The 14,605-nt window shown below is 33.4% G+C and overlaps 1 protein-coding gene across 1 annotated transcript; it reads right to left on the bottom strand.

The window, feature by feature from the left end:
• On the bottom strand, positions 1–2,398 carry LOC133323051 (major facilitator superfamily domain-containing protein 8). Its single transcript, XM_061532010.1, has 6 exons — positions 2,216–2,398; positions 1,631–2,137; positions 1,088–1,239; positions 559–1,022; positions 109–494; positions 1–18 (listed from the first exon to the last, which is right to left on the bottom strand). The coding sequence occupies exons 1-6, from the start codon at positions 2,396–2,398 to the stop codon at positions 1–3; spliced, it is 1,710 nt and encodes a 569-aa protein (XP_061387994.1).
• Positions 2,399–14,605: the final 12,207 nt, after the last annotated feature.

The raw sequence follows: 14,605 nt of genomic DNA, 5'->3' as shown, positions 1-14,605 counted from the left end.
TTAAAAAACTTTTTTTCTCTTAAAAAATAAAAAAATGTAAAAATTAGAATTAGAAATTAAAAATCCGTTAAGTATCACTTATGTTGTTGTTGTTCTGCCGCTAGCAACAATTGTTGTTGGTTTTGTATTCTTCTCATTTATTAACTGAGAAATTTCTCCAGGGACTTCTGAATCCGCCAACTCAACATCATCAATGTATGGTAAGGAAACCGGAGCAGCAGCACCATCATGACCCCCACCACCATCAGCAACATTGTGGACCTGCTCACCACCATTTTGTTCGACATCATGCGATTTTTTCAGATCCTTCAATTCCAGCGGATCCCTGGCATCTACGATGATGGGCGGTATTAAACAATTGCGGGACAGCAATAACCAAATCATTGACACCAACATCATGATGGAGGTTAAACCAAAGGTCCAGAACGTGCCCCAACGTGTATAAATGGAGCCAACAAATACGGGACCCAACACCCGGGACAAGCAGCCCGAACCTAAAAAAAACCAAAAATTTTAAATATATATTTTTTCCGAACTTCACAAAATCGTCTCTCTCACCCGTCATCAAACCCATCCACACACCCTGGGGACGAGGACCCAACACCTTGGAGAATATCGTCTGAATCAGGGTCACCCCAATTGGATAACCAATTGAGGTAAAGGCATAACCAATAATAAATTGCGACAGCGTGAGCGCCGGTGTAGTCTCACACCACTGCTGTTTGCGGGGACAACCCAAGAAGAGCTCATCATCTGGCTGCAGATCCATTGTGGCATTATAAACTTCAGCGATTTTGGGCGGTCCATCACCCCAAGGGATATAGAGGACCCGGCCCAATACCATTAGGGAGAAACCACCCCATATAAGCACCTGATTTTCGGGAAATATTTTACACAGCGGATTGATGGCGAGGAAGGTGATGAGGGCCACAATGGCGCCCACCGACATCAATATGCCCATATAGTGTAGGGCCTGTTCATTGGACCAGGCAAATTGATCCATGGTAAGGGAGGTGCCCAGGCTGGAATTTTGTACAAAAAAAATTAAATTTCAGAACAAAAAAAATTCGAAGCAACAACAACTCACGTCTCCAATAGCACAAAATTGAAAACCAATACAAAAAAAGCCACTATCAGGGTCCAGGCCGATATATAATTGGGTTTTATCGATTTCCAGGTTTCCTTTTCCGATGTTTTACCCTGCATGATCATGATTTCACGGGCAGCAACTCGACGTTCCTAGAAATAAAATTCAATGATAATGAACATTTAAAAAAAAAAAAGTTTCACATGAAACTTTCATGTCGGATGAATGTTTCTCATGGAACTTTCATGTCTGATGAAGGTTTCACATGAAACATTCATGTCTGATGAAAGTTTCACATGGAAGTTTCATGTCTGATGAAAGTTTCACAGGAAACTTTCAGATCTGATGAAAGTTTCACAGGAAACTTTCAGGTCTGATTAAAGTTTCACAGGAAACTTTCAGGCCTGAAAGCTTCTCGTGAAACTTTCATGTCAAATGAAAATTTCTCCTGAAATGTTCATGTCGGATGAAAATTTCGCACGAATCTCTCATGTCCGATGAAATTTTCCCATGAAACTTTCATGAAAGTTGCGCCATACTCACCTCAAATATGACCGGCATAAACATGATTAAATTCCCCACACTCATCACAACATTTATCCATCCGCATGCGGTATACATATTGAAGATTGCGCCGCCGCCGAACAACTGCAGGCCGTCCGAACCCAACGGTGTCACCAAAGCCTGTAGGCCAGGACCAATAATAAAACCCAAAACCTGAGCCAAAGAAATCATCGACACCGCATTGGTACGTTCACTGAGGCGGGTCGCATCCGACAAATACGAACGACACACGGCCGTATTTGAAGAACTCACACCGATTAAGAATCGTGATGCCAGCATCCAATATTTTACATTATCGGGCCTAAGTTCCAGCGAAGAATATATGGCACTGGCCACCGTGAAGAGGACCAGAGAGCATATCATTGGTAAGCGTATGGAGCGGATTTTATTGCTCCACCAACCGAACAGGGGGCTGAATATCATTTGACCCAGTGGATTGGCGGCGACAATGAAACCCATGAATTCTTTACCGGCGGCTGGATCTAGCTAAGCGAAATATAAATCAAAAAAAAAATGGTTATCATTAAAAAAAGGCCAGGTTCCGACTGAAGTTGATGATATTACCTTATTTAAATAGGGCCATATACCCGTTAGAACAATGCTAAAGGCCAGTGACATCAGGAACATGGTGAAATAGATGACACGCACCGAACGCCAACGGGCGCGATATTCTTCCAAGGTTTCAAGGCCATCGTTGACATTGTCGGGAATTTTTGTGGAGCGAAAACAATTTTTCAGTTTTTCCATTGTGTGGCAGGGGAGGAGTCAATGATTCTAGTCCTGCTAGCTAGCTGGCTCATTAAGTAAACAAAAATACAGAAGTCCTTCCAAAGGACCGGCAGCTTGATAAAGAGATCACAGATTCTGGAGGTTATGTTGACATTCTGAGGGAGAAAAACAAAAGAAAATAAGAGTGGTTAGAAGAGAATAGACAGGAGAAATCGAGCTCAATTGTTTGAAGCCATAAGTCTATGGAATAAAGTTTCGGAGGGATGAAGAACATAATAAGTGATGTGTTTGTGTGTAGTAGGACCTTGTGTGTAGTAGGACCTTACTTGAGCCATAAAGCAACGAATTTGCCTAGGAAGAAACATCTGTCACTATCCGAAATTACAGTATAATAGTTGAGGATTGATTAGGTTTATACTGAGCTCTCATGCAATTCGCTTCCAGGCTTCCTTACTCTTTGCCGATACCGTAATTTTACCTGTCTACTGTCGATTTATCATCAGCCAGGACTCTAGTGAACTATTTATAAATAAAATTCAAATTTTTTTACGAACATTTCAATTATAACTCCGGATCACCAACATCATTGCCGTTCAATGAGATAGAAGTCCAATAGAATTTGCTCCTAGGTTCGAGAGGGACTTAATTGGTTGGTCACAATTTATCTGACTTTTTCCGCTTTTGGGACTAATCTATTGTCTATTATTGTCGAGGGCCAGTGTCTGACTATGGCAGTCCATATGGTCTAGTGACGAGGATAACAACCACACGTCCCGCTGCTGATGTCACACTTCGTCTGAAGGGATGACTAAAACTAAAATCCATAATTTGTTTCTAAAAATGTCCATATAAATTTCCCATATGTTCTAGTGACGAGGATAACTAACTCACGTCCTGCAGGAGGTTTATTATTTCACGTGTCATAAATCAATTAAATCTCAAGTCCTTCGGAACCATCTGTAGTTTCGCCTCTTCGCCAAAGCCGAAATATTTAAAGGATTAATGTAAGCCATAGCTCTTTCAGTTTGAACTCTCTGCTGCAACGAAGGCTTCTCAAAACTTCTATGATTTTGTTCAAATTAAATTTCAGTATAAATTTCCCATATGGTCTAGTGACGAGGATAACTTACTCACATGTTCCGTTGCGGATCTCTCTCATTACATTTCCTATGATCCAGAGATTTTATATCATCGTTGCTATTGTATTTTAATATTTTTATAACAACGAAGGGTACCTTATTTATTTTTCGATCTTTGTCAGTGGCGGTCATCATTTAACCGATTCATTGTCAAGACTATTGCCTGTCACCCACATTCCACTATTACCAAGAGTCTTCATTGCCAAAGTCTCTTCCTGACTCAGCATTACTCATAGTTGGCAGATTAATTTCCTCACTCTCTCTCTCTTTCCTCTCCCAATAGGTTCTGCTGAGCTCAACATTAAGGTTATGTTATTTTGTTTTGAATACTACACAGCTATTCTTTATCATTTTGAAATAAATTTGTAAGTTTTATTTAAATATAGACCACAAAAACAACAACAACAATGTTGACACATTTCTCTATATCTTATTGAAATGAAACCATATTTCAAAATCCATTTGTTATCGTTTTAGAAATTACAGAAGGCCTGCTCAAGGAAATATTCTGAGCGAGAGCTAGAAGATTTTCTCAATTTGAATTAGATAATATTCCTATTGATGATCAAATGACCTACTCTTAGCAGTTCGGAAAGGCCTTAAGGTCCCACTTATTGGTCCTTAAAAAAATTCTAAAATTCTACTCCTCCAAGGTCTTCCGAACAAAGGCTGGAAGATTTTCTCAAAGAGGAAACTTGATAATATTCTCATTGCAGATCCAGCAGCCTAATCGTAGCAGTTCGGAAAGGTCTTAAGGTCCTAATTATTGGTCCATAAATAAATAAATTTCTTCAATTACTCCTCCAAGGTCTTTCGAACAAAGGCTGGACGATTTTCTCAAAGAAAAAATAGATAATATTCTCCAGATAGAAGATTCCAAAGCCGAAATAATAACAGGGTTCATGGTAAGCCGAAAAGCCGCCAACGAAACTTCAACTGTCTGCTGCAACGAAAGCTTCTTCTTCTTTCGAAAGGCCTTAAGGTCCCATATATTAGTTATTGAAAAATTAACCCATTCATATATTCCTCTAAGGTCTTCTGAACGGTGGTTAGAAGATTTTTCTTAAAGAAAATAAGATAATCTTTGCATTGAAGATCTCGAAGCCTATGCTTAGCATTTCAGAAAGGTTTTACGGTGCCACTTATTGGTGGTCTTTGAAAAAAAAATCCGCCACAATTATTCCGCCAAGGTCTTCTGAACAAAGGCTAGAGGCTTTGTCTCAAAGTGATTTAAGATCCTTCTCCAAGGTTTCTTCCTCCAAGGGGTCCAAGAAGAAAAAAAATCCAGCAAAGAAATGTCGATGCGAAATGGCATTCATTTTGGGCAACAATTAAGACCATCTCGAATCTATGAAGGATTCTGCGGCTCGTGAGTTTGGTATCCTTGTCACTAGAACATATGGGAAATTTATATTGAATTTTTTGGGGAAAAAAATTATGGATTTTAGCTTTAAATAGTTCAGAGAATTCTCCAGCCATAGCTTCAGATAACTATCTGCCAGTTCCTTAGCAGAAAGGAATCGAGTTAGGACGTCATTGATGCTGTGGAGCACGGGGAAGAACCTATGAAAATCAAAATGAGAAATCCACAGCGAAACGTGAGTTCTAGTTACCCTTGTCACTAGACCATATGGGAGATTTATATTGAGATGTTCCAAAAAAATTATGGATTTTATTTCCAAGAAGTTTAGAGAATTTCCCAGTAATCGCTTTAGAGAACTAACTACCTAGCGTGCAGATGAAGAAGTTTCAAACTCACAAAGGAAAACCCGCTGCCGATTTCAACAAACGAAATATCCGAAAAACCTATAAGGCATACCTTATCAAACGACAATCTCCTGTTATTGCCTACGATATGTTGACACGATATCCCTGTCCCATAACTGAAGAGGATTATCCACGAATTAGGTAGCACCTTAAAGTAGTGACGAAGTTCGAAATAAACTATCGGAATATGGCTTCAAGGGAATTCCTCCTCACGCACAGTTGAGGAATTTATGACGCTCCAGAGGCCGCCAGCTACTGTAAACAAAAGAGCGACGTGTAGAAGCTTCAAAATCCAACCAAAGAAGCATATCTATTAATTGGGTAACACTTTAAGGTTGTGACGAAGTAAAATGAAGACTATTCGTAAAAGGGAACTCCTCACGACGCTCCTGGCTGTTGAATATTTTTCTTATAAGACAACACATCGCAACACACCTCGGATTTTTTTTGCCTAATTGAATACCCCCGATAAGATATACTGAATATGGTTATTATTACACCTGGTCCCATGCTATGGCGGAGATAACAAAGGCACTTAGTATCAGAAACTACAAGTCATATACGAAAAAAAAATAGAATTTAAGTTAGTGACAGATTAAATAATAGCAACAACAACAAAAAACATAAACAATAAAAATAGTCAGGAGAATAAAAATAAATATTAGACGAGTTGAAATGTGAATAAACATTGAAGATAGTTTTTTTTAACTAATGTTTTCGCTATACCGATGCAAATTAGTAACTTCCTTTGGTCGATGACTTATAATGAAATTTTATGGAGAATATATTTCTCTGTTGTATTACTTCTCTAAAATGTAGTACTATGGGTCAAATCGGGTCATTTCGCAGCTACGTGAAAATGCCCGAGGAATGATAAAAAAAGTGCCAAATTTTGTTACCGACATTTTCTCGATTTCGACTTAAGTTAGAAATTTCTCCTGGTCGGTGACTAATAACGAAATTTTATGGAGAATATTTTTGACATCACTCGCCAAAAATGTAGTCCAGTGGGTCAAAATCGGGCCATTTCGAAAAGTGTGAAAATACCAAAGTAGCAATGACGTAGCAAATTTTTAAATTCGATTTTTCGCGATATCGATGCGAATAGGAAACTTCTTTAGTTCGGTGACTAATAGTGAAATTTTATGGAGAATATTTTTTAAGTTAACATGACTCTTCTAAAATGTAGTCCAGTGGGTCAAAATCGGTTCATTTCGAAAAGTGTGAAAATACCAAAGTAGCAATGACGTAGCAAATTTTTAAATATTTTTCCGATTTCGACCGAAGTTAGAAATTTCTATTGGTCGGTGACTAATAGTGAAATTTTATGGAGAATATTTTTTTCATTGGCATCATCCTCCAAAATGTAGGGCAGTGGGTCAAAATCGAATCATTTCGACAATAAGTGAAAATATCCAACGAACAATGATGTAGGGATTTCCTACTTAATATTTTTCCGATTTCGACTAAAGTTAGAAATTTCTACTGTTCGATGACTAATAGTGAAATTTTATGGAGAATATTTTTTAAGTTGACATCACTCTTCTAAAATGTAGTCCAGTGGGTCAAATCGGGACATTTCGAAAAGATGTATAAGTGCCAAAGGAGTTGAGGTGAATCAAATTTTGAAAATATCTTTTTCGCGATATAGATGCGTATAGGAGACTTCTTTAGTTCAATGACTAATAGTGAAATTTTATGGAAAATATTTTTTTCATTGTCATCACTCTCCCAAAATGTAGGGCAGTAGGTCAAAATGGGCCATTTCGAAAAGATGTGTAAGTGCCAAATGAGCTGTGATTTAGCAAATGTTGAAACTAATTTTTCGCGATATCGATGCGAGTTACAGACTTCTTTTGGTCGGTGACTAACAGTGAAATTTTATGGAGAATATTTTTTTTCAATGACATCCCTGTCCTAAAATGTAGTCCAGTGGGTCAAATCGGGCCATTTCGAAAAGTGTTAAAATACGAAAGTATCAATGACGTAGAAATTTTTGAAATTAAAATTTTCGCGATATCGATGCGAATTGGAGACTTCTTTAGTTCGGTGACTAATAGTGAAATTTTATGTACAATATTTGTTTCATTGACATCCGTGTCCTAAAATGTACTGCAGTGGGTCAAAATGGTCTATTTCGAAAATATGTTTAAGTACCAAAGGAGCTGTGATGGAGGAAATTTTGAAACTAATTTTTTCGCGATATCGATGCTTATTAGAGACTTCTTTAGGTCAGTGACTTATAATGAAATTTTTTGTAGAGTATATTTCTCTCTGGTAAAATATAGCTGAGTAGGTCAAATCGGGTAATTTCGAAAATAAATGAAAATATCCAACTTTGAACTAAAATTTTTCGATATCGTAAAGATTTCCTTATAGTGAAATTTTAATATTTTCTGCGATTTCGACTAAAGTTAAGAGCCACTTTCTTTTTTACTTTTTTTCGGTGAAGTGAATAGTGAAATTTTATGGAGAATTTTTTTTCATTGACATCCCTGCCCTAAATTTTAGTCCAGTGCGCCAAATCGGGCCATTTCGAAAAGATGTGTAAGTGCCGAAGGAGATGAGATGAAGCGAATTTTGAAAATATCTTTTTCGCGATATCGATGCGGATTAGAGGCATATTTTGGTCGGTGACTAATAATGAAATTTTGTGTAGAACATATTTCTCTTTGGTATCACATGCCTAAAATGTAGTTCAGTTGGTCAAAATATTTTATATCGAAAGGATATGTAAGTTTCAGCTGTGATAAAGCTAATTTTGTTATCGATTTTTTTGCGATATCGGCTGACGTTAGAAATTTCCTCTGTTAGATCGGTTATAATGAAATTTGATATAGATTATTTTACTCTTTGGTATCACTTCCCTAAAATGTAGTCCAGTGGGTCGAATCGGGACATTTCGAAAAGTTAAAACGTTTGTTCACTCTGTTTGATAAAAATCCTTTTTTTTAATTCCCCTTGTATTTTTTTAATTTTTGTGCCTTCATTAGGATCCTTTGTTTCCAAAAATAACTGAAAATTTTAATCCCACTACTACTTGTTTGCGGATCGATACTTATCAGCCCATGTGTTACGTTTTTGTTTTTTTTTTTTTTTTTTTTTTTTTTTTATGAAAACAACACATCACTTCAATTGTTATTTGTTTTTCAATTAAAATAAATACATATGTTGTTGTTATTTTTATTTTAATTTACTTCATGTTGTTGTTGTGTTTTTTTCTTTTATAACAAAGATATTTGTTTACCCCATTTTCTCTCACATTTCCCCCATGCAAAACTATTAACCTTTGATGCATAAAAGATAACAACAACAACAATGGCCACTGTCACACAATCACACACTCACACGTACACACTTTCTTGTTTTCCTGTATGACAATGCAATGCAGCAGTGGGGCATGACGTTTTATGCTTGCTGCTCCCTCCAAAACGAAACAAACAACTTCACCACATCACTTTGACATCATTTGGTTTTTTTTTCTTGTTTTTGTTTTGGTTTATGTATTTCTTTTTTTGATTTAATTTGTCTCTCTGCCTCTCACTTTGAATAATAAAAAAAACCTGCCACACTTTGATTTTTTTTTTGTTTTACGAAAAAAAAAATATTCTGTTCGATCATGAAAGAATAATCGTCTTCTTCTTATTGTTTTCCTTGAAGGAGAAAAACAAACAAAAACAACAATAACAAATAATTCCTACTTTTTTTCCGATTCGTGCGTGATTTTCTTTTTTTTTGTCAGATATCTCTCGAACAACGACCTCTCTTACACGCGATCGTCAACAAACTGTTGTTTTCTTTGGCTTTTTTATAGAATTTGTTTTTTTTTTGTTATGGGTGGCAATATCTGTGTGAGGTGATGTGAGAGAGAATGTGTGTGTGTGAGTATTCATAATAAATTTTAAATATGATATTCTCCGCGAGAGAGAGAGGGAGGAGATCGCCAGAAATTCACATGTTTAAATTAATAGCAGGTTTACACCATATGTAATATGGATATATATATATTTTTTGGGAATAATAATTTTCAACTATTTTTTCAAATAATTTCAAGTGTGGAATTTTTTTTAAAAAATATTTGTCCAGGATATTTTTATTTGACAATTTTATGTGAGGGGAAACAAATAAAAAATTGCCAATTTTGAAGGAATATATCTCTCTTTGTTATTGTTATTTTCTCAATATCGTTAGAAGTTAGAGGTATCTTTTGGTCGGTGACTAATAGTGAAATTTTATGGAGAATATATTATTCTTTGGTAGCACTTCCCTAAAATCTAGGACTACGGATCAAATCGGGTCATTTCGAAAATAAGTAAAAATGCCCAAGGAAAGATGAAAATAGTGCCCAAAATTATGTTACCCCAATTTTCTCGAATTCGCCTGGAGTTAGAAATTTTTGCCGATCGGTGACTAATAGTGAAATTTTATGGAGAATATTTTTTTCATTGACATCATCCCCCTAAAATGTTGTACAGTGGGTGAAATCGGCCCATTTCGAAATGTGTTAAAATAACAAAGTATCACTGACGTTGCAAATTTTAAAATTAAATTTTTCGCGATATCGATGCGGATTGGAGACTTCTTTTGGTGGGTGAATAATAGTGAAATTTTATGGAGAATATTTTATTAATTGACATCACTCCCCCAAAATGTAGTCCAATGGGTCAAAATCGGGCCATTTCGAAAAGTGTTAAAATACCAAAGTAGCAATAACGGAGCAAATTTTAGAAATTGAATTTTTCGTCATATCGATGCGGATTGGAGACCTCTTTTGGTCGGTGACTAATAGTGAAATTTTATGGAGAATATTTTTTTCATTGACATCATTCCCCAAAAATGTAGTCCAGTGCGTCAAAATCGGGCCATTTCAAAAAGTGTTAAAATAACAAAGTATCACTAAAGATTCAAATTTTAAAATTATTTTTTTCGCGATATCGATGCGGATTAGAAACTTTTTTTGGTGGGTGGCTAATAGTGAAATTTTATGCAGAATATTTTTTTAATTAACATCACTCCCCTAAAATGTAGTCCAAAGGGTGAAAATCTGGCCATTTCGAAAAGTGTTAAAATACCAAAGTAGCAATAACGGAGCAAATTTTAGAAATTGAATTTTTCGCCATATCGATGCGCGTTGGAGACTTCTTTTTTATGGAGAATATTTTTTTCATTGGCATCACTCCTCATAAATGTAGTCCAATGGGTCAAATTGGGTCATTTCGAAAAGATGTGTAAGTGCCAAAGTAGCTGTGATGAAGTAAATTTTGAAAATCATTTTTTCGCATATCGATGCGAATTGGAGACTTCTTTTGTTCGGTAACTTATAATGAAATTTTATGTAGAATATATTTCTCATTGGCATCACTTCCCTAAAATGTATTCGTGTGGGTCAAATTGACTCATTTCAAAAAGATGTGTAAGTGCCAAAAGAAGCTGTGATGAAGCTATATTTGTTGACGATTTGTTCACGATATCGGATGGCAATAGAACTTTCCGCTGTTAAGTGAGTTATAGTGAAATTTGATATGATTATTTTACTCTTTGGTATTACATGCCTAAAATGTAGGCGTGGGGCAAAAGGGGCCATATCGAAAAGTGTATGAAAATACCAAAGAAAAATTAGTGAAGTAAATTTAATTATCCATATTTTTGCGATATTGTCTCATGTTAGAAATTTCTTTTGGTCGGTGACTTATTGTGAAATTTTGTGGAGAATATTTTCTCCATTGATATTACCCCCCAAATCGGCTAATTTCGAAAACATGTTTAAAAATTAATGTAAATACTTTTTTTGTTTTATAAATTAAACTACAAAAAATGGTTTTTTTTTTATTTTTTTACAATATATATTTTTCCAGTGTTTTTTATTAATAACTAATTTCAGTTTGTTGTTTTATTTATTTTTAATAATAATATTTTTTTGCTTATTTCTTTTTTAGATTTTAGTTTGTTAATTTATTTTAATTTGTTTTTGTTGCTTAAAGATTGTGTTTTTGTTTTTTATTTTTTAATTCACTTAGATAATACATTATTTCATATTAATAATTTGCCATTAAAAACTAAAGATTATTTTTTGTTTTTATTAAATATTTTTTATTCACATATTACATTTAATTATTTAAAGTGGGGTTCTGTCATTAATTTTTTTTCTTCTTTTAGATAAAGTATTTTTAATAATTTTTATTTTAATCTGTTTTTATTTTTATTTTTTTTTTTTTTTGTAAAATTATTTTTTTTTGCAAAGCTTATTTATACGTGTCTAGGTGTGGGTGTAAGAGTGTGGGGATAATTGTTTAACAGATTTTTGTATAATATTTTAAATAAAACAAAATTGGGAAACATTTTGAATTTAAGTTTATTGAAATATGTGTTTTATATAAATTTAAATTACAATCATGAAAATAGTCCGAGATAATATACAACAAATATAAAAAGAAAAAATAAACAACAAAATAAAATAATAATACTTCAAAAAAATTGTTAACATTTTATTTATTTTTTGTTATTGTTTTGTTTCGAAAAAAAATAGCAAACAAATCAAATCCCTTATTTTTTTAATTTTTTACGTGTATATGATGCCATTGTTGTTGTTAACTTTATATAAATAAATAAATTTAAATATAAAGCTAAATAGAAAAAAAACTATTCTTTGGCCAATATATCACAGTTAAATATATAAATGGATTTGATTTATTTGTATTTAGAAACAAAAATTTTGTGTTCATGGTAAAATTTTCTAAACATTTTTAATATCTACAGATTTGATTTGCAGGCCGACCCTATGTGGAATTTAATGTCAGCATCTAAAACAACGTTTAGTGGCTAAAAAACCAATAAACAAATTTGCTACATCATTGTCCCTTTGGATTTTACACACACAATTTCGAAATAAGTCAATTTGACCCACAGTACTACATTTTAGGAGATCGATGTCAATGAAAAAATGTCCCCAATAAAATTTCACCATAAGTCACTGATCAGAAGAAACTTCGATCATCAGTCGATATATGATTTTTGGATTTTACACACACAATTTCGGTTTAAGCCATTTTGACCAACTCCACTACATTTTAGGAGATCGATGCCAATGAATAAAATGTTCTCCGTCAAAATTCACTATGGGTCACTGACCAGGAGAAATTTCTAGCTTCAGTCGATATAGGTAAAAAAGCAATTAACAAATTTCCTACATCATTATTCTTCTGGAGTTAAAACATATTTTTCAAATTCGTCATTTTAACCCCCTCCACTACATTTTAGGAGATCGATGTCAATGAAAAAAATGTTCTCCATAAAATTTCAATATGGGTCACTGACCAAAAGAAAATTCTAACTTCAGTCGATATAGCGAAAATTTCATTAACAAAATTTAGTACATCACTTTTCTTTGGCTATTTATACATATTTTCGAAATTAGCCATTTTAACCCCCTCCACTACGTTTTAGGGGTATGATGTCAATGAGAAAAATATTCCCCATAACATTTCACTATGGGTCACTGTCCAGAAGAAATTTCTAACTACAGTCAATATATCAAAAATATCAATAAACAAATTTACTAAATCACTACACCTTTTGTCACTAACACATATTTTTAAAATGGGTGATTTCGACCCCATGTATTACATTTTAGGGGGGTAATGTCAATGAGAAAAATATTCTCCATAAAATTTCACTATAGGTCACTGACCAGAAGGAACTTCTAACATCAATCGATATAGCAAAAATATCAATTCTTCGGGTATTTAGCCATATTTTCTAAATTCGCCATTTTGACCTCCTCCACTACGTTTTATGGGAGTGTTGTCAATGAGAAAAAGGTTCTTCATAAAATTTCACTATGGGTCAGTGACCAAAAGAAAATTCTAACTTCAATCGATATAGCAAAAATATTGTTTATTGATATTTTTGCTATATCGATTGAAGTTAGAATTTGCTTCATTACTATTCTTCGGGTATTTATACACATTTTCCAAATTCGTCATTTTGACCCCCTGCACTACGTTTTAGAGGCATGATGTCAGTGAGAAAAATATTCTCCATAAAATGTCACTATGGGTCACTGACCAAAAGAAATATCCAACGTCAGCCGTTATCACAAAAAAGGGGACCCCACGAAGCAAAAAAAAAAAATCTGTAGATAAAAAAAATCATAATTTAATAAAAAAAATTATCCATATGTAAATTAATAGAAAATACACATTTATTGCAATTTTGGGAATTTCTAGAATAAACTAAATTAATTTAAAAGAACTAATTATTATCCCTCACATAGTATAACGTTGGAACTTACAAATGAGTTATTATTTATATTAGGTGTAATGTGTATGTGTTTTTTTTTTCATCTATGATTTAAAGTGCCTATATTCAACACTAAGAAAAATAAAACCGAAAAAGGCAAAATACTAATGATATTAATAATAATGAAATAGTCTTAAAAATAAATAATTTTTGTTTTTTGTTTTCTTATTTAAATTAATGAGAATGACAACTTAAATTTAGCAGTAAACTGAAAAAATGTATATTATTTGATTTTTGTTTTTTTAGTTATATATTAATTTAATATTATTTTTTGTTTTTAGTTTAGTTTTGATAATAATAATATTTTTATTTATTTTCGTTTCTTGTTTAGATTCATAAGGAAAAGGCAGTTCAGATACATAAAAAATTTGTTTGTTGTTGTTCAATATATATTTTTTTCATAGAATTTAATCTCGATTATTATTATATAAAATTGTTAGTTTTATGAACATTTAGTGGAATAAAATAATTTGCATAATTCTCCATATTGAGCATGTCCCGTAAATTTGACTATTCAAAGGCAAATTTACGGGACATGCAAAATCGTTTATTTGCAAATTGCATTATTGAGAGTGGGAGGGTGGGAGTTAGGGAAGAAGGGGGAGAGTTAGTTATGGTCTTTTATTTTTGTTTTCTTTGTGTTGTTCTTTCGTTTTTAGCTGCCGCTCACTGTGCACGTAAAGAGAAATGTGGGTGAGTGTTTTTTTTTATATATATATAATTTTTTTTTTTTCAATACAAATATCAATTAATTAATTTCTTTCAACTAACAATTTGTTTCCACAATACAATTTGAAATAATATTGGTTTTATGATTCTTCTTCTTTTTTACAAATTATTTTTAATAAATTCTTTAACTTCTTTGAGTTTTCTTCTGCTTGTCTAGCTTTCAAAATAGTTTTTTTTCATGTTTGTTTTCTGGCTTATTTGAATAATGCTGTTGTTGTTTTTTGTTGTTGTTGTAGTGATTTGCTTACCATTTATTTATATAAATTGGTAATATAAATATTTTTTGAATCGC

Source organism: Musca vetustissima, unplaced genomic scaffold, assembly GCF_032173495.1.
Source record: "Musca vetustissima isolate MV318-11 ecotype Yass unplaced genomic scaffold, APGP_CSIRO_Mvet_v1 utg26469, whole genome shotgun sequence".
In the NCBI taxonomy this organism is placed as follows: domain Eukaryota; kingdom Metazoa; phylum Arthropoda; class Insecta; order Diptera; family Muscidae; genus Musca; species Musca vetustissima.
Note: the sequence above shows the minus strand (reverse complement) of the source record. Positions and strands in the feature narration are given on the sequence as shown.

Bases quoted from the DNA above. Each gene is read 5' to 3' on its own strand.
- LOC133323051 (XM_061532010.1), bottom strand. From the start codon at position 2,398: ATGGAAAAACTGAAAAATTGTTTTCGCTCCACAAAAATTCCCGACAAT. The intron at 2,138-2,215 runs GTAATATCATCA...TATTTCGCTTAG, and splicing joins TATGGCCCTATTTAAATAAG to CTAGATCCAGCCGCCGGTAA. The intron at 495-558 runs GTGAGAGAGACG...GGTTTTTTTTAG, and splicing joins GTGGATGGGTTTGATGACGG to GTTCGGGCTGCTTGTCCCGG.